The 26,921-nt window shown below is 37.3% G+C and overlaps 1 protein-coding gene across 3 annotated transcripts; it reads right to left on the reverse strand.

Annotated features, from left to right (window-relative positions):
- Positions 1 to 162: 162 nt before the first annotated feature.
- On the reverse strand, positions 163 to 26,549 carry MTRR (5-methyltetrahydrofolate-homocysteine methyltransferase reductase). 3 transcript variants are annotated; one of them, XM_081952505.1, is made up of 15 exons: positions 26,403 to 26,549; positions 25,278 to 25,435; positions 23,184 to 23,337; positions 18,237 to 18,354; positions 15,690 to 16,020; positions 14,971 to 15,090; positions 13,367 to 13,520; positions 11,720 to 11,808; positions 10,675 to 10,855; positions 9,111 to 9,153; positions 8,246 to 8,411; positions 6,586 to 6,708; positions 3,549 to 3,637; positions 3,263 to 3,445; positions 163 to 493 (listed from the first exon to the last, which is right to left on the reverse strand). In XM_081952505.1, the coding sequence occupies exons 2-15, from the start codon at positions 25,419 to 25,421 to the stop codon at positions 349 to 351; spliced, it is 2,040 nt and encodes a 679-aa protein (XP_081808631.1). In that variant the 5' UTR covers positions 25,422 to 25,435; positions 26,403 to 26,549; the 3' UTR covers positions 163 to 348. The 3 variants fall into 3 exon arrangements, with proteins under 3 accessions (XP_081808631.1, XP_081808629.1, XP_081808630.1); XM_081952503.1 differs by having other exon boundaries at positions 26,305 to 26,421; XM_081952504.1 differs by lacking the exon at positions 26,403 to 26,549 and adding an exon at positions 26,132 to 26,273.
- Positions 26,550 to 26,921: the final 372 nt, after the last annotated feature.

Here is a 26,921-nt window from a genome sequence, read left to right on the forward strand (position 1 = left end):
ACACTCTATATATTGTACATAGCATACAATAGTTTTTGTTTTAAAAACCCTCCATCTGTTAATAGCTGAAGAAAACTTGTAGTAACATCTATGCCATATTTTCCAACTTAAGGCAAAGTTACACCGATCAACTTCAGAGAAAAATAAAACGCCATCTTGATGGAAATAAGTAGCATCATTTATTTAAAGCCACTTGTACTGTGACAAATGTCTTGGTAATGATGTATTTCTCTTTATTATTTCCTTAGAAAAACAGTTCAAATAATAATTGAGAGAAAATTACAGACAGAAGTAAGCACATAAAAGATTGCTGTTTACATTGGTCAAATGAATTCAAAAAGCTAATGTTCAGGCCCAGATATCCTGCAGGTATCTTTTTTCTTCTCTTAATGTAGCCAGTATTTTCAATGCGTCCAATTTATCAACTCCTCTCTCAGTGGTGAAGATTTCCACCAGAGTATCATTCACATCTTTAGCCATGTTTTTTGCATCTCTTAAAATAAAAAAACAAAGAGAAAACAATTATAATTGACTTAAATAAATGGATTTTAACAGAGGTGGAGCTTTTGCCTCATAATCATGAGATTGAGAGTTTGATTCTAGGTAACAGCAGATATTTGAGCATAAAGAGAAAATATCTGCTGCGAACTTCATGTAGGTGTCAGGAAGGGCATCTGGCCAGTAAACACTTAGCTCCATTCAATCGCTCTTATTCCATCCCAATGCAAGGGATTATAGGATCATTAAAGGATTAAAAAATAGATATTAACACAGAGAGCAGTCCATACAGTATTGCTATCAAATAGAAGAACACAGGTTGTGAAGTTTTAAAAGAAGTCAATTAAATATTACATTACGTCAAGCACACCACAGCCCCTTTGAAAATGGCCAATGGTGGTATTAAATGGCAAGATATAATTCTCTAGCTCTCACCTTGCAAAATTCTGAATATGGGTATCAATATATCTCTTTTAATAATCAGACTTCAAGAAGTAAAATTACCCACTTTACATGTTTAATTGTGGAGTTTCATTTCAAAGTTATAACATCTTGCCTATCTTACTTCTAGTTTTTTTTAAACTGCTATTTATGAAAATGTCTCCATATATATGTTGAACATTTAACTATTGATAAATATATAATATATAAATTATATATTTATCAATAGCCTGTTATAGTAATTTACATTGAGACCCAGTTGATTGGGAAATTCTCTCGGACAAACTCATATGGAACAAATTGGGAAGCGATCAAAAGTGCTACACTATTCCATAGGTTCTTTTCCTTCTGGTGCACAGGCAGAACAAGACTTCCAGTGGGTTCTAGCTAGAAACTTTACACAGGTAGTTCTCGACTTACAACAGTTCATTTAGTGACTGCTCGAAGTTACAATGGCAGTGAAAAAAAGTGATTCATGACTGTTTTTCATACTTATGACCACTACCACATCTCCATGGTCACATGATCAAAATTCAGATGCTCGGCAACTGGCTCATATTTAGGACTCTTGCAGTGCCCTGGGGTCATGTGATCCCCTTTTGCAATCTTCTAACAAGCAAAGTCAATGGGGAAGCCAGGTTCACTTAACAAGCGTGTTACTAACTTAACAACTGCAGTGATTCATTTAACTGGTGTAAAAAAGTTTGTAAAATGGGCCAACATTCACTTAAATTTGGCAACAGAAATTTTAGGCTATTCGTCGTTAAAGTCTAATCTTTACATCACAGATGTCTGGTAGTGTGCCATAGCTTGAACAAACAAGATTTTTGTGGATTCCTGAAAAGCAGTTGTTGATGCTCATCAGGCTGGAAATGTTACCAAATTATTTCCCCAAAATTTCAAAATCTAAAATTTCCAATACACTTTCAGGCAAATCAGGTACAAATGGAGGTAACTCAACACAATGGTACCTTCCTCAGGAGTGGTCAACCAACCAGGATCACACCAAGACCAAGGTATGAAATACTCTTTGAGGTCTCAAATAACTTCAAGGGAATGTATAAGGAACTGAAGGCCTATTTTGCATTGGCAAATGCCAGTACTCATGAGACTACCATCAGGAGAACACTGAGCAACAATGGTGTGTGTGGCAGGGCTGCAAGGAGAAAGACACTACTCTCCAAAAATAACATTGCTGTCTGTCTACAGTTTGTGAAAGATCATGCGAAAGACCATAAAACTTTTGGCTTCAATGAAAAACATTACATTTGGTGAAGGCAAAGACTGCAATCAAGCAGAAGAACCGTATCCCAACCCAGGGTGGTGACAGGACCATAGTTTGGGCCCATTTTGCTGCCTTTGGACCAAGAGAAGTTGCCCTCATTGATGGAACTATGGATTCCAAATTGTACCAGGACATTTCACAAGAACATGTCTGTGTGTGTCCATGAACTGAAACTCAAGAGAAAGCGAGTTTCGTAGCAACACAATGATCGACAATATTAAAACTCTACAGCCAAAAAAAAATGCACAACTTTGTGGCGAGGTGGACTGCAAATTAAATAAGTAAATATTTAAAGCAAAAGAAAGTTAAGGTTTTGTATGGTCAAGTCCAAGCCTTGATCTTAATCCAACACTCCTGCATTGGGGGTGATTTATAAGGAGAAATGGTCTAAAATGTGTATAAGCTGATATGCAGGACTAATCAACATTTCTCAGAAACATATAGTTGCAGTTATTGCTGCCCTAAGGCAGGCACAGCAGCTACTAAAAGTTCACATACTTTTACCATATCATATTCTTCAATAAATCAGTGAACAAGTATATTGCTGCTTACTCAGTGCCTATATATCAGTATGAGTCAAGAGAGACAGATTTCTATAACTGGTGTTTTTAGCCTATTTGGGGCCCTTTAATCTTGCCTTTCTGTTTGCATCCTAGCCCCCTTGCTTGCCTTAACTTGTAGCCTGATTTCTCTATTATTTTGACTCAACAAGATTAACCTAGAAATATGTGCCCTTCTTTCCAATTCATTTTTGTTCAGTCTTTCAAAAACAACTGTTATTGTTACCTTGTCATCTTCCCACTGAGAGCAGTAATGAAAACTGCCTCCAGGATTTCCTTGTTTTTTAAAAAAAGTCATAACCACAAAAACACCTGGATTTCTCATTGATTTTGGGGTTTTATTATTTTGCTCTCATTTTTTTGTATTGCCAGTGATGAAAGCCTGAAGGTTTGTGTTTGTACATGCTAAGCTTACAGCAGCAAACTGTTTAACACATTCTTGCATATCCAACGCTTATAAAAATTCAGCATTACTCACCCACACACATAAAAATATCCTTTCTCCTGCAGCAAAATCCTACTAATCTCTTTACAATAAAGCCGGAGGTTATCTTGAACATACTTAGGAGAGGCAGTTTCTGCCACAGCTGGAACATCTCTTGAGAAGCAAACTATCAGGTAAGTTAACACGCCATTTTCAAGAAAAAACCTGAGCTCATCTCTGAAAGAGAAAACCAAGGAAGAGGCTGGAATGAAGAAAATATGGTTCCAATGGACAACTACTAAATGTTAAAATGCTAACAAGGAGCAGAAGAAAAACTTACTGGAACAAGTAATCTCTGACCTTATGGCGGCAACCAAAAAACAACCACGTCTCTCCAAACATATAATCTGGGTGCTTTTCTCTGAGCTTCTGCCTAAATAAAATAGCCAATTAAAAATAATACAGTTATAAAATATATTATGCATAGCTTCTATCAGAAAAGTTAAATTATTATTAGTTTCTGAAGGACAAATAGATTATAAACCTAAAATTTACAATATTTGTAGCAAAATATTTTTTATATACAAAGAATAGCATATATCTAGTTTCCTCCATAATTAAAGTAAATTGTACAGAAGAATTATATGTGCACAGCATTATGAAGGATTCTGGATCTGAGACTCCCATTGCAATGAAATTACTGTTTTACACTTACAAGGCCCTCAATTACGGTAGCAAGATATCCACATTACAGCAAAACTTTAAACCTAGAATCTGAGAACAAATTTAAATTCTTGATCAATCAGTCTATTTATCAATACATCTGTGCTAATCTAGAATTAGGGATCATTGTGCGTAAAAGTTTAAGGACTCATCAAACTGCATGTTTCAATGGATCTCTGAAGAAAAGCTAACTCAATAGTAATAGCACTGTTATATACTGCTTCACAGTGCTTTATAGCCCTCTCTAAGCAGTTTACAAAGTCAGCATATGGCCCCCAACAATCTAGGTCCTCATTTTACTGACCTCGAATGGATGGAAGTCTGAGTCAACCTTGAGTCTGATGAGAATAAAACTGCTAAACTGCTGGCAGCCGGCAGTCAGCAGAAGTAGCCTGCAGTACTACATTCTAACCACTGTGTTACCACGGCTCACAAGCTCTACCTGATATAAAATTAAACACAAAACCTTTCTGCAATTGTAAATAAACATATACTATTTAATGTAGCGATTTACAGCTTCAGAATATTAAAAAATGAATATGACAGTTTCAGGAGTTTGGGTATCCTTTCAGATCAGTACTATGTAGCATTTCCTTGCAACTGTTACCAACTTGCAACTTTTTAAATATAGTGTCTATTTTTTCTCTTGGATCCCCCCCCCCCCATTCTTCCTTTAAGAACTCTTCTAGCTTAGAAATATTATTAAGGCTTCTTCATGTACCGTATATTTGAGATTTCCCCACAAATATTCAGTAAAATTCAAGTCTGGGAATTGCAAATACCATTCACAAACCTTTATCTATCTAGACCAGTGATTCTCAACCTGTGGGTCGGGACCCCATTGGGGGTCGAACGACCCTTTCACAGGGGTTGCCTAAGACGATTGGAAAACACATATTTTTGAAAAATACTGAAAACATAAATAATAATAATTATTTTATGAGGAACTGTATTAAAGGGTTTAAATTAAAGGCATTAGGAAGGTTGAGAACCACTGATCTAGACAATACTTTATGGTTGATTGCTGAAACCTGAGGAACAGGTATAGCTAAGTATCTACATTCAGATGTATTTACAATAATAGAAATACATTAAGTCAATTAAACATAATGCTGTAGTGTTTCAAGAAAATAGGAGGAACATTTAGATATATTTCTTGTAGATTAACATAGGTCCTAGTTCTCCTACTTATTCATGTCATTCAGTCATTGGACCAGAATGGCCTTATAACCCTGAAATGCTTTCTGTTGTAACTAAATCAACATTTTACTCATTTCATAGCTGCATATAATGTGCATTGGCTATTTCAATAATATGGAACAAATTAGTCCCAGCAGCTTGTTAAACACTGACTTGCATTATAAACAGTAATGAGAGCCAATCGGTTGTCTCTCCATTTTCCAGGGTAGAGCCCGGCTATCTCAATTAATGTTATTCCACAAATTTATGATTCAGGTTTTTAAAAGAAGTCATTTGGCATGGCAACCATTCAATTTCATGCTCCACATACAGATACTTTTCTAGAAAACTGTCCTTATTACCCTTCCCTCTATTACAAAATAAAGCGTAAAGTCTGATGTGGTAAATTCATTTTAATTACATGAGTAAATTGCAATGTTTTTGGAATGAAAAAAGGGTCAAATATTGAACTTAGGATGTTCTGCACTTCTACAGTTCAGCTTTGACAGTTATGATCTTTAAGCACAACTGATGTGATGTTTAAAAAGCTGCAGCTCGCAACAACTAATTAAAAAACCTCTGATATAGTGAAATGCAGTTGGTTGAAACCAAGGCAAGCAACTTTCCAAGCATTTTAGTCAGTGTATTTATGATCATAACGTATTTATCACAGGGAAGAAAATTAATATGAAGCTTTTATTCCCTAATTTGCATAAATGTATCCTGAAATAACAATGTATGCAAACATGTAACTTGAAGATTTCATTTAGTATGGTTGCAATTTATTAAACCAAGATGAATTGGAAATAAGATACTGGGGTTCTATTTTGGTTAATTAGCATCTAGCCCATCCTGGATTATCTCAAAAGTTAAACAAGGTCAGACCAAAATTCATATTTGAAAGGCAATCTCTGGGAAAATTGAAGTGAAGAGGGGGGAAAAACAGACATTATGACAGATATGATGAACTGGGAATAGTAGAGTTTAATTCAGATTGGCCTCCTTTTCACCATTCATTATCACATGATAAGCATGGAATGAGACCTCATATATTTTTATACACTTTAAAAAATACAATTTCATTAACATTTAAAAACACTGCCATGCTAATTATTAATTTATGTTACTTCTTATAAATTAGTGTAAATAGCACAATAGCAATATATTACTTTAGCGTAAAAGACTGTGTTAAAAAAGAAAGCTAAGTTGCTATAATAAAAACAGCTATTGTAGTGAGAGAGAGAAAAAAGCAAAAAAAAAACCCCAAACAACCCTTTCCTTTACTAATAGTGGCATGGGGGAGAATTTTTTTTAAACGGTGACAAATTAAAAAATCACTTGTCTTATTTCCATGGCGCACACAATCAGAATCTGATTGTTCATGATTGTTCAGGTAAATGTTTTCATAATGTCGCCACTCATCAACAGAAGCTAGAAAATAGGTTGTTGGTGACAGACTGATATATTTAAAAGACTTGCCTATGCTGAAGAAAGCCAATAAACGGTGCAATTCCAGTTCCTGGACCAACCATAATAAAAGGAACAGAGGGGTTGTCTGGTAGGTGAAAAACGTTGGATGGGCGAGAAGTTATGTTGATCTAAAATGCAATTAAAATGTATTAAGATGAAACTGAAGAAAATGTAAAAACCAATACCCCTCTCCTCCAGTGATTAGGCATGATTGCTAAATTACTCACTTAAAAAATAAGAAAACACAGGAATGAAGTAAACTATGAAATAATTAATGATTTCCACTGAAAGGAAGTGAAATAAGATGACAGAAACTCAATTTCTAATAACAGAAATTGGTTTACCAAGTGACATTTGTCTTTGACACTTTTTCCCACAGCATGGTGTGACAGTTGCTTCTACATTTTGAACAGAACAATCTTGATAAATTGTTAAGAAGGTCACAGACAAAAGAACAGTAAAAGTCACAGGCCTCACTTCTATTAAAACATAGTTTCTATTAATGTAATAAATGAAAGGCTTGTGTCATTATAAGCATTTGTAGCTGCAAAGACCCCTGCAGTTTCTTTAGCAAATAATTAATGTCATGAAATAATTTATTTTTTAAATGACTGCAATTTCTCTTTTGGCCATAAAGCACTTCAAATGGATGCAAGTTGATTCTTGTCACTAGAAGTGGTTTGCTTCCTTCAAATGAATTCTGAAATTTTTAGATTATTTATGTACTCTTCAGCAGAATTATTATAATGCTTTTTTTATTTGATTACATCATGGCTCTTCCTACACATCAAACCCATGAATCACAAATTCATTTTTTTTCCATTTTCAGCAAGGCATCCATAAAGGATTTCTAGTCACTGACAAATCTAAACATTGTTTTCCCTAATCAACTAAGTCAATTTTTCCATCTCTGGAAATTCTGTCATCTTTATCAATTATTCCTCCATTGTGGGTATTTTATGTTCATCTTTGTTCAAATAACAATCTCACTGTGGATGCCAGGTACAAAAACAACCTTCCAGAAGTCTTTTCTACATATCTATTCATTAATCTCAGTAAGAAAGATTCAGGTTTCAGTTGAATATTAATCTTTAACATTCTTTATTTAAACCTCAACGTTTCTAGCTTTTTTTACAAGTCCACCAATCATGATAAAATAACTCTTCACATTTTCTACATTTCCAACATAGTTCTAAGTACTTCTGGTGTCACATACCAATAGTACATCATTACATGTACAAATTATCTTTTAAATTATAATAAACAATTTGTAATTTTAAAACTATAATACATTTCTCATCATCAATCCCAAAGAAGTGTACACTAATCATAAAATGATGGTCCAATATAGTTGCTACAATTAATTGCTACAGTCAATGTTTTATGATTTGGCTTCTATTTTCATCCATCCTCATTATCCCACCTTAGAAATAAATCCAAACCTCTTCCAGAATATTCCGACATTCTGGCCCACAGGAGTGGAGGTTTTCCATTTTCAGAACCAGGTCTGCTAGTAGAATAATATCTTTACATAGGACCCTAAATTATATTTTATAGCTGCTACTACCAATCCACAAACCACTGTACTAAGAATGGAAGGAATTATTTTCTCAGATTCAAAACATAAGCTTGCAAAACATAAGCTTTTTATCAAATGTTAATTACCTGTGGAGAGAAGAGTTCTTTGCTCTTCTGATTCACCTGAAGGACTGGGGCAACCAGATCAGCTAGCCAACCTGTACAGACCCCTCTTCGCAGCTCACCTAGGTGGGATGGAAACTCCAGAATATTAAAGATGAAATGCATCTTTCCAGGATGAAACAAAGTCGAACTGCAATGAAATAGTCAAAGAAAAAACTAAATGTTCTATTGAATAATAATAAAGTATTCTGTCAAAAGCAAGGGTTATTCTGGACAGTCACGCTGCTGTGTGATTCTAACAGCCCCTTTTTATTCTCAGAATGATCATAAGATATTACTATTGTCCAATACTCCAGATAGGAATCTGATGCTGAAAGCATGTGGCCAGTTATGACAGTTAATATAAAATACAATTCCCAAAACTTCTCTGATTATACTGTTCAGTTTCTCCGCATGATTTATCAAAATTCCAATGATTAACCTTGCAGAAAGATGGCTGAGGAATCACAAACACACACCATGAAGGTGCTGCTACAGGCCAACAGCTTTCTAGTTCAAAGGCTTGAGAATTGGCTTCAACTTGAATCAGTTTGAAACAGTGGTTTCCCTGGACAAATGAGCCACAACAAACCAAACAGGAACTTCCAAAACACAGATAATGCTTAGCAAAGATGACTTTTCATTCTGCTATTACTAGTGCAGAGAAAGAAACCACAAGAAATCTAATGGTATATATGTGAATGACCTCCAGTCTTCAATTGCTAAGCTGGTACACTTCCAAAGATTTCAATTTAACTTCTCAGCTAAGTTCTCCAACCATAAAAGGTTTGGATCCATTTAAACAAATGGAAAACACTTTCAATTCACAATTAAAATTTAATTACATTACCTTGCAACTGAATAGGGTCTGGCTTGCAACTTTGGAAGATGTTCTGAAAAAGAAGAAACCTGTGAGCATAAAGGTTTAGCTTGAATCCACTCTCATCTATTTACAAAAACAAAACAATTGAATCGTATAATAATTATGTATTTAAATAAAACTTAAGTATTATGTATATTGTATTCTGATTTCAATTTTTATAAACATTCTCATATAGTTCAATAATACATACTACCCACCATATCTAACTTCATCTTTAAGATTGTTTTATACTGATACAGTTGGGCAGTCTTTTGGTTGCTGGATTGGGGAGATGGTTAATTTGGGTTAAGAGAGAGGTGGTGTCAACACTATGAAAGAAGCAGTGATATATATACCCTCCTCAATAGGTACTACTTGATTCAGCCATTGGGACAACTACTGGCCGATATCCAATATTCTATGGTGGGCAGAGGGTCTGTAGAACAGTCGTCAAGGGGAAAACCAAGTGTGCTGTAAGCCTCTTTTCTAGATGTGTCATAACCTTGAATATGTATGTATGAAAGGAAAGAATTTGTATTGCAAAAATACAATGTCCTGCAGACATCTCTGGTAATAGGTATCTGGTTACAGAGGGATGGTTCTAAAGCAAATGGTTTATCTGGATCATTTACAATCAGCATAGAAATGACTTTGTTACAATGGTGGATTATTTTTTTCAAGACCTGTTTCAAGAGAGTGCAGCATTTCTGATCTCTTTAGATCTTTTGGCAGCATTCTATATCATTAACAAAGCAATTCAAGATATTCTTGAGTTGTCAGATTACATACTGCCAACTAAATTCTGGACTATCTAAAAGTGTTGGGATTTGGTAGAACTGGTGGTTCCAAAATAAATAAATGGTAATTCCAGCTAAAAATATGTGTGAGGAAATAATAGTTATGCCTATAATTATTCCATTAAGGTGCTTGGTCCTCCCTTCCATATTATTTAATAGCTACATAAAACCACTCATTTGCCCCATTCAGAAGGGTATGCTGAAGATTCCCATGTGTGTGAACTGTGTGGAGCCTATCAATGCACTTTTGTATGACTGCTAATAGACTCTGAGCATAAGAACTTCTCTTAACATCTTGCCTTTCAAAAGACAGTGAAGACCTTATTTTTCTGAGTGCTGAAGTAGAAAGGCCATTAATTAGACTATTAGTTTTGTTATTCTCTGTTTTGATTGTAATCCGCTATGAGTGCAGGTGGTCTATAAAAACCTTTAAGTCAATAAATAAATAAATAAACATTACAAAATGAATATAGGGTGAGACTTAAGACAGGAATTGGCCTAATTTACTCACTGAATTGATGACAGAAACAAGACTGAAACACAAACTTTCTAATTCATAGCCCATAACTTCGTTATTGTTCCACATGTACAACTTAATATGGAATATATAACTCATACAGCAAGACAGGTCATAGTGTAAAATGCACTAGGGTAATTTAGCTAAGCTTTTTTGGAAAGTGAGCAACATATCAACTTCTATATACACAAATCTTAATATATTTTCTCTCGTTGAAACATCCCATAAAATGACTCACCAATCAAAAGACTAAGTGGGGGCTTGCAAGTTGGGAAAACCCGGAGTAAATCTAATAAAGTAACAATAGGATCCCTTATAAAAGAGTTATAATCCGAGGATCCTTGCTTGCTACACAATTCTTGAAGTCTTCTTTTTTCACTAATGTCAGTGGTATAGTTTACCAAAGAGCGCAGAAATGCCTAATAAACAAACAAACAATTCAGAATTGAGCATGAGTGAACAACCTACACTTTAAAAAAATAGTCATCCTACTCAATTTCACAAAGTTAGTCATAATGAACAGATCCCCAAACCAAAAGCAGGCTGATATGAATTGTGTTTGAAGCAGTGTTTAACACTAACAAATTACATTAAAACTACAGAACTGCATAAAAATAAATGAAAAATGCAACAATATAATATGCATTGTGCTTTTATAAATATATAAAATGTAAACAAGTTGAGAAACACTGCGAGTAAATAGAACTCTCCATAGATTGTTAGATGATGACATCTAGTGGATTATATTGAAAAAAATAACCCAATACGTTCATCTGCAAACATACAAATTGAACACTAGGTATTCAGAGTCAACTTATTTAATTGAAAAAGTAATATTATATGCACACACATGAACAGCCTTATTCAAACATTTCGTTAATTATTACTATAATCTCCACAATAGTGATTTTATTCATTGCAAATAAGAGACAAGTCTTCAGAAAATATTCATCGAAATTTTTCCTTATTCTGAAGCGGTATAAAATTATTTCACTTAGTATATACAACTGTTTAGACATTTACTGTATTGCCCATCAAAGATAAGAAAAAAGGAAAGAATGATGATGCATTTTTCTCAACATCAGGCAGTAATCCGCTTGGCTAGACGGTTAAGTAAGCAACACATCAGTTGTCAAAGACATTTAATTTGAAATAGCAGACAGTACAATTGCAACATGAGAGACAAACTAAAATGGCATTTGGTCTAGACTCAAAGTGAATCTTGCTGTGTACCAAGAATTACAGTTAATAACTATATGAAAAAAAATAAATGTCAAAAATACCTTTTTGGGAACTGCTCTGATTTCCAAACACCATGTAAATATAAATTTAACAGTACTGTTATCTGGTATATACTGTGGCAATGTTGCTCCTATTTTAGAAGAATAACATAAAGCAGTGACCATATACAAAAAGCTTTGTCTTCCATATAATTACTTGGAAAGAAATCCAAAAAGCATCCCACCTCCTTTGGTTCAGGTACTATCCATGTTTTCCTGAAAATAAGATCAGGTCTTATTTTAATTTTTTTTCTCCAAGAGAAACATTAGGGCTTATTTTCTGGTTAGGTCTTATTTCCAGGGCGATACGGTTCTAAATGCATCCTTCTGGCTGACGATCTTAACTGGGACTTATTTTTGGGTAGGGTTTATATTATGACATCCTGAAAAACCAGGCTAAAGCTAATTTTCTAGTTGGGTCTTCTTTTCAGAGAAACATGGTATAAAGCAAGCCCTGGGATATAATTTGCACATATATTCTGAGGACTGCAGTGAGCATGCTCGTAACTGGCAAGCCCAAAATGCTTAAGAGGACAATCCTGGAGGGTAAACAGAAACCCCTCCCTGAAACACTTCCTCAAGTCCCATATGAAGAAGGGTTCTTGACATAAATGTTAAAACTTAACAAGATCAATTACAGATAGAGTGGAAATCCAATTGTATTACAGTTGGATAAAAGAAGGTCCTAAGAATGCTTCTTTTCAGAAGGGATCTTAGAATGTAAAGTTCTGGAGGGAAAAACATCCACCCCCCAAATAAATTGCTGGAAAGATATTCCCCAATTTGGAATGCTCCACCATTGCTGTGATAGAATTTCCCAAATGCTAGCCTTCGAGGAATTCTTAGAGTCAAAATTGCAAAATAGTTCAATGGCACCAAGTTGAGGAAGGAGAGTGAGATAATTTTCTTTATGGATTAACTATTTGACCGATACTGGGATGCAGAACAGCAATTTAGTATAAACCTCAAAACAGAGCCCAGATTTCAGACATGAAAGAATTATGTTTCTTTTATTCAGCAATGGCAGGATAAAGGGACAACTTATGAATCAGAGATAAACTGACCTTGTCACTAGGGTGTTTCTACGCCCCCCCCTCTTCCCCATTTATACTGGAGCAAGGCAATTTTATGTAAATTGATCTGACTTCTGAGATGATTTTTTAAAATAAAAGTTTACATTGAACCTATATTTATTCAGAATAAGGAGTTTGACAAAGAGCTCCTAAAGGATCCAGATAAATTAAAAAAAATAAAATTATTTTTTATAAATTCAAGCCTATGTAATATGGAATAAATATATAATTTGGATAACACTAACACTTTATACATATGAGTATATGAACATAGGACTAAGCTACAAATAAACCTAATGGAGCAAAAATAATGCAATGATTCACACAAACATTTGGGGGAGGGACCCCAAACCACAACCTCTAGACATCTGCTGATGGCATTTGAAGAAGCATGCATTGTTGTAAACCAAAAAAAAAAAAGCATAAAATATGTGGAGTTTATTTTAATTACAGAAATTAAGAAATTAAAAGACATTAAAAAATTATCTCCAGACAAAAATAAGAATTTAACTCATGAGATCACATTACTTCTCAAACGGTAGTATCATATGCCATGTAATTCTGAGATACAACTTACCTCTTTTTTTAGTGCCTTCCTTAACTCTTATGCAAACAAAATGATCTTTTTTCCCCAAGAGTCCCAAAATATCAAGAAGTTCATCCACCTCCAACGCATTATTGGGACAAATTATATTAAAGGCATCTCCAGGCTGGTAGTTAAATGTTGTTTCCTGTATTCAAATTGTTATTATTATGGTTGGTTGTACAGTCAGCCATATATTTAGACTAGATTTGTCATTTTTATTAATTTATTGAGTCCTTCCCAAGGACCTGAGATACAGTAGCTATAATTATTACTGGAATAGCACAATACAAACAATAACAAAATTTTTCAAAGAACCAGTGTTCTTTAAAAATTTAAGTTTTAGCAAATCTAGGAATAATCCAAATAACATAAGATGTAACATGTTACTTATGGGATCATTTCTCCCAAATTGTTTTTACCCATCCTACCTGATCTGTGTAAGTGAATATGAGAATGACCTTCGACTTTGGGCAGCAAGATGCAACTCAGAAAAAAGGCAACTTACCTCAAAACAGGAATGTGGATGGGGCAAAAAGCTCAAGAGATTCTCCCTTGATTTCAGGCTATAAATAGTTTGGGCATGGGCAGAGCGAGAAAAGTATCTTCAGACTTAAAAAATTCTGTTAATTATAACATTATCCTAAAATAGAACTAACTCATCTGGTCATGCTTCGTGTCAGGTTTAACCTTAGAATCGACACCAATTTCACAAATATTGTATATATTGCATATTTTGTTTTTTACTTGTTTTATTGTAAGCTGTCTAGAGTCATGCAAAATTGAGATGGGAAACTATATAAATTTAATGAATCAATAATAAATAAATAAATGTTCCCAACGAGGTTTCTTTTTAAACCCATGCTTCTTATATAGCTCAAATACTTAGTTCTCTTAAATATCTGTATCTGTTATTTCCCCGGTGCACGGTGGATCGTTTTGAGCGCTCCAAAGGCTTCAGTGACTGTCCAGAGGCTTCCCTGACGCCACCGGGGGGCGTCCGGGGGAGGCTGTTTTCGCCCTCCCCAGGCTCCTATAAAGCCTCTGGAGCCTGGGGAGGGCGAAAAGTGGCTTTAAAAAAGGGTGAACTCAGCTGGCCAGCACGCACATGTGCGCTGGCCAGCTGACAGGGCAGCGCCTCGCATGCCCTGACAAATGGCTCTGCGTGCCACCTGTGGCATGCGTGCCACCTGTGGCATGCGTGCCATAGGTTCGCTATTACTGTCCTATACTGAGGTCCAGCTCCTCCTAATCTGCGCTTGCTTGTTGTTATTTTAATTTCTAAACTTCATCATTTTGTTTTACTTATTACCCAGCTAATATGAAACAATATCAAATTCCATAATTTATACAACTATCAGAAAGGATTTTAGAATATTTCTTTTACATGCATACACACTAGTGAGGAAAAACTACATCACTTAAACATTTAGTTGCCCAATGAACACTAAATGCCAACTATCTAATATAAGCCAGTACAGGGAAAGCACAGTTGGCTAGCTGAAGCTTTGATCAGGGATACATCACATTGAGATACGTATTGCAGTTCTATGTTTATCAGTATCAGCTGAAGTAATTAAAAGCATCCCTCAACTTACAGAAATATCCAGTTCAATCAGCAATGATTTTTTAACTGCATCATCTCTAGTAAGTTGAATGGCCTTGGTGATAGGAACACGAAAAATGGAGTTCTCCGAAATATAAGGTACGCTAGCATTCTGAAAATAAATTGACACACATTTAATTCAAAGGACTCACTAAAAGAAATAATTGCACAAGATGTTTGATATTTACAGTCGATGAACAATCCGCCCAACTAAAGCCCTCTTAGGGCCACACACATTTCAACAGAGAAGACTATCACTTATTTCTCCCTTGCTGAAACATGTGTCACCCTCATTTTCACATGACACCCATGTTTTTTAAGCCTCTTCCTATGTTAGAATGCTAACATCAAAGTAGTAAGGGCCAAAGTGTTTTTAATGGATGGTAGAACAATGATCTCAGCACACTCCAAGGACAACCTCTCATTCTGACCTAGACTTTGCTGAATTCTAGTCCTTACTTTATAGAGATTGCAAGAAAAAACTTAACTATTAAAGACACAATTAAGTCTGAGGAAGATAAGGTGCTGTTGAAGAATTCACACTAACATCCATGTTTTCCTCATTTGTTTTATCAGCTACTCAATTAAAATAATTTTAAAGACAGAATTGTAAACACTTTTTTATATGTTTAACATGAATTCTTAAAAAAATTCCAGGTTCCAGATTCTGAAGTGTATGGCTATAAACATCTTTAATATGGGAGACTCTACCTGAGCACAGCTTTCTTCAAACTGCACCTCTAGGTATTCTGGTGGCAAAGCAGGAATATTAAGAGTTGCATTTGAGAGGGGAGACCCTGAGAAAGAAAGTGAAGGTTGAGAGTTTTCAGTAAGAAGTTCCGAGTTCATATTTTCTTTTGATGAAAGATTATTTTTCACACCGGAATCTTCAGTTTTCAAGCATTCTGCTTGGAGGCTTATACAGAGATTAGAAAACTTGTTGGCACAAAAAGATGTATTTTTGTCTTCTTTTCTAGATGCAAACTCTTGATTAAGTGCAACCCAAAGTCCAGCAATCCATGGTTCAACCACCAGCTCCAACCTGAAGCAAAGTAAAGAGAGTAAATAAATGAAAAGATTAGGGTAAAATCATCTCTTTTGACTTAGTCTTGACCAGTGAGTGACTTCATGGTCACGTTCGTGTAATTTTCTTGACAAAAACATGGAAATGATTTGTCTCTGCACAAAATATAAGCAGAGTTGATCACGGTTGCTACTTGGATGAAGACCACACTGGAATTTTAGGCTGAAGGAAAACAGTAGTAATCCACTTCCATTCTGTTGCTCAGAAAACACTACAGACATGCCTCCATAGACACCATGATTAGAGACTTGAAAGAGACTTGAGTTTAATTAAATAGACCAATAGGTATTACATGTAGTCCTTGACTTATAGCTATTTAATGATGGTTTGGAATTATGGTGGCTTCAGAAAAATGACTTACCACTGAACCTTAATAATGCAACAATCACACCAACACTGTGGCCACATGTTCACAATTCAGGTGCTTGGCAACTGGCCTGAACTGACAATTGCAGAGTTTTATGGTCACATTACTGCAATTTGAAACCTTCCCACCAGCTTCTAATAAGCAAAGTCAATTGGGAAACCTGAATTTCCTTAAGGACCACATGATTTGCTTAAAGACTGTGGTAAAAATGGTCATAAAATTGGATCGGGTCACCTGATTACTTGCTTAATGACTATCCTATTTTTCGAAGTATAAGAAGCACTGGAGTATAAGATGCATCAATATTTTGAAGAGGCAAATAAAAAAAAAGTTTTTGCACTCTGCAGTTCTTTTTCACAAAAACGGGCTCGTTTTTTGTCAAAAAAAGGACATGCTTAGCCTTTAGGAGGCTTATAGAGTGCTCCTGGGGGCGGGGGGGGGGCGAAATTGAGCAACAAACGGCCTGTTTTTTGCTCATTTCTGCCCTCCCCAGCCCCCAGGAGCACCCTAAAAGCCTCCTAAAGGCTATGCACAGCCATTTTGGTGAAGGGGCGGGGTTTCGGGAGGCAAAAAATTGCTGTATTCAGTGTATAAGATGCACCCAGATTTTCAGCCTCTTTTATACTCTGAAAAATAGGGTATATTGCTTAGTGGCCAAAATTCCAGTCCCGATTTTAGTTAAGTAGAGAACTATTTTTTAATTGACTGCTGTTTAAAAAAGCAGCATGTGATACTTATCCTTATGTGAGCATTTTCACAAAGAAAGATATAAGAAATTACTTTTGTAAGAGAAACAAAAGTTAACCTTCCTTAAGCAAGGTAAACATAAAGATGACAGCTGTTCCTGAGTTCTTGGTATTATTTCTGCTCAACAGTTGTCCTGTTTTAGGCCTTACATTCACACTCACAGTTACTAAGTGAGGGAAAACAATTTACTCAAGGCTCATCATATAACAACAGATAAGAAAAGAAATGTAAATCAACAAACTGCCTCGGGAAAAAAAAGCTTGCCAGAGTGATTTTGGGTGGTTTCACTTTTAATAGGACTATGCAGAAAAGTAGTTGAAATCCAGTCCAAAGTTCAGAGATGCAAATCAGGTTTATCAGACAGTCCAGGGCTAGAGTTTCGCAAACAGGGTTCACAGGAATGACATGTCACAGCAGAAAATCAAATGGAGAAACATGGCCCATGGCTTCCTCTTAAATCAGCCTGCAGCCAGTTGTCTTTAATCATCAAGTTACCCCCTTGCTTGGCAAGGAGTCTCACTGAACATTTTTGTTCTGCTCTCCACTCTATGTCAGGTACTAGGGCTTGGAGGCCTTACACTATCATCTGGTTACTCCAGCTATTCTGATTGTGCCTAAATCTAATCAGTTTCAGGTGATTCCTGGCTTGGTATCTCTTGAGGCTGATATTCCACTGGTTCAGCTGGAGTAACTTCTTCAGAGTCATAATTTGAGTCATGAGTCATGACAGCAGTTTTGCCGGTAGGCAAAAGAACCAATGTGTTGTCTCAACTGAGATGAGGGAATCTCTGCAACTTTAACTTGTGCTACCACAATTATCCTAGGCATTTGAAGCAGGTCAACTTTAGCCAACTTCCTGACATCTTTTTCCTGGCTTTTAAACCGTGTGTGTGTGTGTGTGTGTGTGTGTGTGTGTGTGTGTGTGTGTGTTTGTGTGTCCCAATTTGTTGTTATGGGACCAGCATCATTGTGTTAAGTAAAAACAGTATTTCATATTCATATCTAAATATGTTGGAAAGAAATTAAAATAAAACTTATCTGAAAGAAATTAGATTCTTACCCTATAGCATCATCAGCCAATCCCACTTCATAAAACCGTTGAGCTCCAAGTTGCAGAAATCGTTTGTCTATTATTTTCCCACCATTGCAGAAGAATGTGAATTCAGAGTCTCCAAGACCTGAGAAAATCAAACTAAGGATTAAACTTGCCATCAGATACCCAGATCATATAAATAGACAAAGAATTCCAAAATGTATTTAAAATTATACTCAAAGCATTAGAAAAACAAAAAACAAATAAGAAATAACTCGTCTCTATATCCCCTCCACTCCCCAAATCCTACAATGAGTCAACATAACATCTATATTCTAGTACACCTTTCTGTAAAAATTGTACTGGGGAATTCTTGGAAAGGATTTCTCAACTAGCTTAGTCCTATATTCCAATATCCATCAATGTATGGCTAATTTGTTACGACTTTCTCCAACAGGGCCTCACCGAAGGTCTTTCGCCAAACACGTTAAGGTGTCAGGTGGCGGCCCTCTCTATAGTCTTGACTCTACCGACAGGTGATCCTATCTCTCATCTGCCACATATACGTCGGTTTCTCCGTGGAGTGACCAATATTCCTAAATGTACGATATATCTTTTGCTTCTGTTTATAGAAGTAATATATCTGAAATATATCTTTTGCTTCTGTTTATAGAAATTCAATCATTTGAGTAACAGATATGAGCACAAACTAAAGAATTTTCTACAGCTTCTCCTTATGGAAGAGCTTCAATTTCTTCCCGTTTCTTTCGCTCTTCATAGAAATCAAATTAGTATCATTCAGACAATAGGACAATTTCTAGGCAAAAGACTAAATAAACTCCATACTTCAACCGACCAGAAAGAACTTCAGAAATGGTGAGTTCCTTTTGGAATAAGATGGAATGTGAGCATCATTTCCTCCTGGTTGGTGAAGGCCAGCTGAGAGGTGACATGCAGTTGGATCACTCACTTATTCCTTGGTCACCTTGCATGTAGGGAACTGCAATGTGCTTTATTTGGGGCTGCACTTGAAGGCCATATGTAAACTGCAAATCATAAGCAGTAATGGGAAAACCTTTCATGACCTGCATTGGTTTCTAGTTAGTTTCCATGTGCAATTCAAAGTGTGGCCTTCATGGCACTGCCTGTCTGAGGAATTACTATTTCCAGTACAATATAATTGGACAGAATTGGCATGCTCTGAGTCTCATTGATTAAATGCTATCATCTAATGGACTCCAGGAATAAGGGCTTCTCTATTTTGCCCTGCCCTTGGAAAAGTATTCCCCCTCTCAATATTCATCTTGTCTTTATCTATCTTGTCTTTGCCCAAATGGTCCTTAAAAATAATATAAAATTTTCTTTCCAAAAAAGAATTGATTTTGTTCCAAAGCAGACCTTTGGATAGGACAGATGGGGATTGAATATGGAAATATGTTATGTTTAACTGTGCATTTTATCGCTCTATGCAGACATAATTGTCCTTTCTTCATTATATTATTTTAAAACAGTTGGCTTGAATGACAGATAACTGAATTTGGGTTCTGCAGTATGGAAGAATTGTGTTCACTCTTTTTAGTTTCTTGATATCCAAGGTATTTTTTGCAGGGGTAGGTAATAATGGAGGAATTATTGAACATTTAAACTATCCAAACAATAAAGCAATCTGGAATGATTCTAATCCTAATAGAAGAGGAATTAAGGGGATGGAAGGAATCAGTTTTCAATCTCAGATGAGCAAGTGTCTACCCAGAGATAAATGACATTGCTTCAGTAAATTACTGTTCAGTACTCAACGATTAAAGGAATTTCACACACAAGTTAAGGAAATAGTTGAATTTTTGTATCATTTATAAACTTTGCATGAAATGTGATAATATATTTGGGAGCAGCCCAGAGTTGCCTGAAAGATGGGCAGCTGTATAAATATTTTAAATTAAGTAAATGTTTTATAATTTGCACAGAAAAAAATGTCCTTTGGAAAAATCATGCTGTTCTTTCACTATTTGAAATATTACTTATAAAAGTCATTTTTTCTGTCATTCTTTAACAGAATGACCATTGGCTTACCCGAAGGGTCATTTTCTGTACGCTGCGAGGAGAGTCCAAGCATGGGTTAAACTCAGCCAATCTGCCTAGGACTGAATTGAAACTTTAGCCACGCCTCTGGTATTGCCTTGACTTTCCAGATTTTCAATGAAGGCATGGATTTGTGCGCATTGAAAGTTAATCCAAGTAAGTCCATAAAAAAGGTCCAAATAGTCATTGACAGCGGAGAATAACCCCAGGGTGGGGTTGGACTCTCCTTGCAACATACAGAAAAACGACCCTTCAGGTAAGCCATTGGCCATTTTCCTGTACGCTGCTTGCAGAGTCCAAGCATGGGACATACCAGTGGTGGGTTTCAATTTTTTTTGGAACCTACTCTGTGGGTGTGGCCTCCTTTGTGGGAGTGGCTTGCCAGCCATGTGACCTGGTGGGAGTGGCTTGGCAGTCATGTGACCAGGTGGGCATGGCTAACTTGGAAAATGTGGTGAAACTCACTTAACGACGCTCTTGCTTAGCAACCAAAATTTTGGGCTCAATTGTGGTCATAAGTTCTTTTCCTTTTTTTGTTTCATCTCTCTCTCCCACTTTCTTTCTTTTTTTCTTTTTCTTTCTCTCTCTCTCTCTGGCTCTTTGTCTCTCTCTCCCTCCCTCCCTCTCTGTCTCCCTCTGTCATTTTCTCTGGGTTTTTATCTGTCTCTCTCTCTCTCTGTATCTCTGTCTCTCTCTCCTCCTTTCCCCATCTCTGTCACTCTGTGTATGTGGGTGTGTCTGTCTCTCACTCATTCACTTAATCACTCACTCTGTGTGAGTCTCTCTGTCTGTCTATCTTTCTCTCCCTCCCTCCCCCTCTCTGTCTCTCTCTGTCTGTGTGTGTGTGTCTTTTAGTCTCTCTCTGATTCCCTCCCTCACTCCCTCTCTCTGTTCCTCTCTCTGTCTGTCTGTCTGTCTCACTCACACACACACACTGTGGTCACCTTGTTGAGTGTTCCAATCACATTTGAAACACTCAACAACTGGCCTGCATTTATGGTATTTTGCAGCATTCTGCAGTCATAGGACCAAAATATATGCTTTTAACCATATATTTTGGTCCTATGACTGCAGAATGCTGCAAAATACCATAAATGCAGGCCAGTTGTTGAGTGTTTCAAATGTGATTGGAACACTCAACAAGGTGACCACAGTGTGTGTGTGTGTGTGTGTGTGTGTGAGTGAGACAGACAGACAGAGAGAGGAACAGAGAGAGGGAGTGAGAGAGGGAATCAGAGAGAGACTGACAAGAGTCTGACAGAATCAGAGAGGTACTTTTAACTACCTGGCAGCGGCGTTTTTCCTTGGGGGGCTCCTCAGAACATCCCAAGACTTCGGAGGGAAGCTTACAGCCCGGAGCACGAGCAAAGCCCCTTTCCCAACTGGCCCTTCCTCCCTCGGAACACTTCAGAGGGAAGCTTCTGCATAAGCCCGGGCGAGTGACAACAAGTTCCCACCGTTATGAAGTCTCGGAGGCTGTAATTTTCTGAGCTGTGCGCGCGCGCCTGTTTTCCACGGCATGGAGCAGCAGCGAGGTTTGTGTGGCCGGCAATGACTCCAGATGCTATCCGGGAAGACGAGGAACGCGAGGGGGGACCGTTGATGGCCTCCGCAATCACTGCTCGCCTCGCAGAGCCTCGCTGCTGCTCCACGCCGTGGAAAACAGGCGCGCGCGCACAGCTCAGAAAATTACAGCCTCTGAGACTTCGTAACGGCGGGAACTTGTTGTCACTCGCCCGGGCTTTTGCAGAAGCTTCCCTCCGAAGCGTTCTGAGGGAGGAAGGGCCAGTTGGGAAAGGGGCTTTGCTCCTGCTCCGGGCTGTAATTGCGCCTATGTTTTCCACGGCGTGGAGCAGCGGCAAGGCTCTGCGCGGCCAGCGATGATTCCGGAGGCCATCAGTGGGGGGCAGGGTCCCCCGTCGCGTTCCTCATCTTCCCGGATGGCCCCCGGAATCATCGCTGGCCGGACAGAGCCTTGCCGCTGCTCAGCGCCAGGGCAAGCTCGGGACACCGTGGGAGTCAAAATAGTGAGGGAGGAGAAGAAAGGGAAAAATTAAGAAGTACTTCTCACTGCTCCTGCTCTCTATTGGAAGAAAAGGGAGGAAAATTCAAAATCCCTAGAAAAAGATAAAACAAAATAAATAAAATAAAAGTTAGAGAGTTCAAGCAATCTGAAAAGGACTGATGAAACTGAAATGCATCCACTGGGCTTTGACTGAATTGAAAATCTGGCAAGTCAAGTCAAGGCAACACCAGAGGCGTGGCTAAAGTTTCAAGTCAGTCCTGGGCAGATTGGCTTAACCCATGCTTGGACACTCCAAGCAGCGTACAGGAAAACACTGATGATACTGTTTCACGTTTTGTTGGATTTGGTTTGTTTTTTACAAGCTTTTAAATTGTTATTTGCTTTTTTTATCTTATGTTATATTTATCTTATATTTATTATCTTGTATTTATTTTATGTTATCTATAATTACTTTATGACCTTTTTTATTTAGAATTTTAAAAAACTACTTTTCAGGCAAAAATAGAGGGAAGAAATATGGCGCCCTACCCCCATCCAGCTCTGCGGCTCAGAATTGAAGAAAGTGTTGACTAAAGAAAAATGCAGTTCTGGCTCAACACAAATAGACCCAGAATGGGTACCTCCTCTATATACATTTTATCAGCAGTGCCAAATTGATTAAGAGGAATGGAAGACTACTGATGACCTTTTAGGAATTGATGTTCTGTAAGGAGAACTTCCTTATGTTAAAAAAAATCCTATAATGGGTCTACTGTTCCAGAATCAAGTGCAAGTAGCGAAAGAATTTAATCTATTCCACAAGTGAGATTTATACTTAGCTCCAATTTTTTCCCCTTCCTCATGAGAACAGTAATTTATAAGTCATTTACCTAGCAGTCCATATCGTATATGAGACAAGTGATCAGGTGGCAAACTTTTGTCATTAATTTCCTTTATAAACTTGATTGCAGTATCTGGAAGTTCTCCTGTACCAGTAGTAGAAGTAACAATAACCACGGGATCCTTTTCCTTATCCAAGTTATACTATAAATCAAAAGGAAATACATTATTAAAACACTGAGCACAACGTAAAAGTAATTCTGTGCCATCTGTATGTACACTAAGAAATTTATATCAACCAACATTAAGGCATATTGGTTGGGGAATATGGGTTGAAGTCTTCACATCTTAAAAGTTGCCAGTGTTGAGAAACACTGTTCTAGCTTTATGACGAAAGCCTGAATACTACAAAAAATATTCAGAGATCTACCACATGAATTACTAAACTCTTTAGAGTCAATATTCAGCGATTCAACACATTCTTATAATTTATAAGACTACTATAGCATAACATAGGATGAAAAAAATAGATTACGAGCTGTGCCATTAACAAAAAAATAACAAAAAATAATTGCAACCTCAATGGAATAACTAATGAATCATTTTAGCTGTAAAGTTATGAACAGAAGTAGGCCTGGAGTGTTGGTCATAAGCCATTGCAATCATTAAGTGAGGTGCCCATGTGACTGCTTTACTCAATTACTGCAATTTCTGGGTCTGCCAGTTGTGGTCCATTTAGTGAATAGAAGGGAATTGCTATGCCTGAACAGACAAAAAAAAACCCTCTGGAGATCTGAGCTTCCTTTCTTTGGCCTAGTGTAGCAGTTTTCATCCCCTTTCTTTCCATAGAACTTTTAAATTTTAGAACCATTCTTTCACCAGCTTTCTGGCTCAAAAACTAGCAAATGCAATGTTTTTTGAAAGGTAGAAAAAACTTTTTCCAAACTTTCCATCTTTCAGAAACATTGCATTCGGGTCAAAAAGCCAGCAAATGCAAACTTTCTGAATGGAAGACTGTTGGTCTCAGAAATCCATCACAGCAGGTGGTGTCCAAAATGTCTGTCTGCCTTACGCAGAGTTTATTTGGCTTTTATACAGTTTTAACAAGCAAAGCAAGAGCATAGATAGCAACAGCATCTTATTAGCATATTCTCCTTGTCAATCTCTAAGACCATCCCAGCCAAGGTAGAAGCTTCACATAACACAATACTTCCTGGTACTGCCTGGCTACTAATTAGGTGAGCTCATAGATGTTGAGGTAACCAGTTACTGAGATCATGGCAGTTTGCTGCACATGTCTGTACATAACCTTTGTATAACCTCTACAGAAGACAAGCAGGAAAAAGCCTTTGCATGTTCAGAAACATTTGCGTTTGCTGGCTTTTCACTTATTTATCAAAATTGCATGCCACCTATGTCGCTAAAGGTGACTGTTGGCTGGTAAGCTAGCAAATGTGATCGTTCTGAATGGTAGAAAGGTTTTCTCCACCTAGTTTTTTTGAGAGCAATAGGGATGCTTGGCAGAGAGATTTTTGCCTGACATAGAGACAAAATCAATCTGATGGGCAGCCTTTCTGCTTTCAAAGACTCTCGCTGAAAAAGTCTCTGGCTAATAACACGCATGTCTCTAGTTATGATTAGACCAACCACTAGAATATACACACCAGTGGAGACTCTACTACAAGATATAGGCATACAATATAATCATTTCTAATCATTAGATATCCAAGACAATACTTTACATAGGATCTATTTAGTACAATAGACTATTCGTGGATTAGAAAGAAATGATATCAAATTCTAGTCACTGCCTTTCTAAGTTTAATCTTGACTTTTAAACATATCCCGAGGAAGAAACTGAAATACATGTACATGCATTAAAAATATCCTTGTTACTTTATTTCTCCTTCTCTGGTTCCTTTTATCTTTGAAAGAAAGATAAACTTGCAGACAGAACTGTATAAACAATTGACAGTACAACAGTTTATTTCATAATTTCAACTGAGTAGGGGGAAAAGCAAGTAATGCTTTTTGATTTCTAAAGAACCATTTGAATATTCAGGTAAAAGAATAGAAGAGAAAGGGAAAATCGTTCAATGCTTATTTTAATTTGTCAAAAACGGATGTTAATATTAAAGTCTCACCTGCTCTGATTCACTGATGCAGTGAATATCAGCTTCAAATCCATGTTCTTTTGCCTCCTGGCATATTTCTTCAGCTATGGCTTTTGCCTGTCCTTTCTGACTTGCATAAAGGAGCAGAAATCTTCTATTTCTTTCACAACACATTTTTCAAGGTTTAACTGAGGGGGGCGGGAAAAGAAAAAATGTGGTCTATTGAACAGATACAACAACCCTTTTCTACACCAACCTGTCTTTAGTTTTACAGGAAAATACACTGGGCGAAAATTCTTAATGCATAGTACTTACATTTATTACGCATTCCAGTTGTCTATTCAAAACAGTTAACAGCAAATAAAATGCAAAACAAAAATAAAAAGTAATGTAACTAAAGTTACATTAGTAACTTTAGTTACATTAGTAACTAAAGACCTGATAGAGATCCATCTTGGTTGCTTATTGCAAAAACAGAGTGTGGGGATCAAGTACATTGCCTTGCGGCCAATAAATATATCCCTGAAAGCAGGCAGGAAGGTGCATAGGGCAGGTCTCAAGCAGGCCTTAAGTCATTCTAGGGCTTTATAAAATTGTTTATGGAAAAGTACTGATCCAGAACAGATTTTTAACATGGACCTCTACTGAAGCACGCCAGGTTTTGCACCAATGGAAGCTGCCCCTGCGTTTGTTCGTTTCCCTTACATTCCTCCCCATAATCCTAAGGCTTTGGATCGCTTACTGTACACAAGCAACAACGCAGAAAGTTAAAAGTGACATTAGAAAGCAGCACAACTCCGAAGTGCACCATAGGGGGAAGGGGAGGCAGCTACGGTTTTCAAATGCCTTTAGAGACAACTTTGCTCGGTTCTTCGAAAACACACCTGGGGGTGGGGGGAGGCTCAAGTGGTGAGTCCTGTAGGTGAGCTCTCTTGGAGGAGAGTTCCCCCAGTCAGAGCCTGCCGGATCTCCCCCGGCAGCCCAATCCCACACTGGAAACCAGTGTCTTTTTCGGGGTACAAAGGTAAAAACTACCCCATGCGCCCGAGAAAAATACCTTCTTTAAGCAGAGCTGCAGCTGCTGCTCGTCTTCACGAAAAGGTGGCCGCAGCCTCCGATTACACGTGCGCCACCCAGCACCGCCCAGTTCCTCACCAGCGCAGGATCAGGGAGAGTAATGCGGCACGGTCAGAAAGGGAACCGACAGGAAGCAGCATGAAAAGAAACCTGCGTTCTTTTCCAGTGTTTTGCCTCGAAGGAAACCAGCAGCGAAGCGCCGGCTCTCCAAAAATCCTCCCAGAATAGGTTGATTCTGCCTGGGGCACTTTCCGTCTCTGTCACTCAGTCGTCGTGAGGGGGTGGGTACATTTCTTTTAAAAAAAGTAGATTAATGTTCAAATATAAAGAGGCGACCGTCATTCTCCTCCACCTTTTTTCTATCTTCCAGGGAAAGGCCACAAGGGCCGTCTGCCTAAGAAACGTCTCATCCCACGCACTTTTGCGAAGTGCAAACAATGAAACTGTTGACGCTCCCAGATGAAAGCATCAGCTTTTTCTCTCTTTTTTGCAAAATTTTCAGGAAAAAAGTATAATGCACAATTGGTATTAACAGCAAGAGGGGCTGGGTCGTCTGGCTTGCAATAGGCGACGGTGCTGAGATGGAAATGAATGATA

The sequence above is a fragment of the Natrix helvetica genome, assembly GCF_964273705.1.
Source record: "Natrix helvetica genome assembly, chromosome: 4".
Taxonomy (NCBI): domain Eukaryota; kingdom Metazoa; phylum Chordata; class Lepidosauria; order Squamata; family Natricidae; genus Natrix; species Natrix helvetica.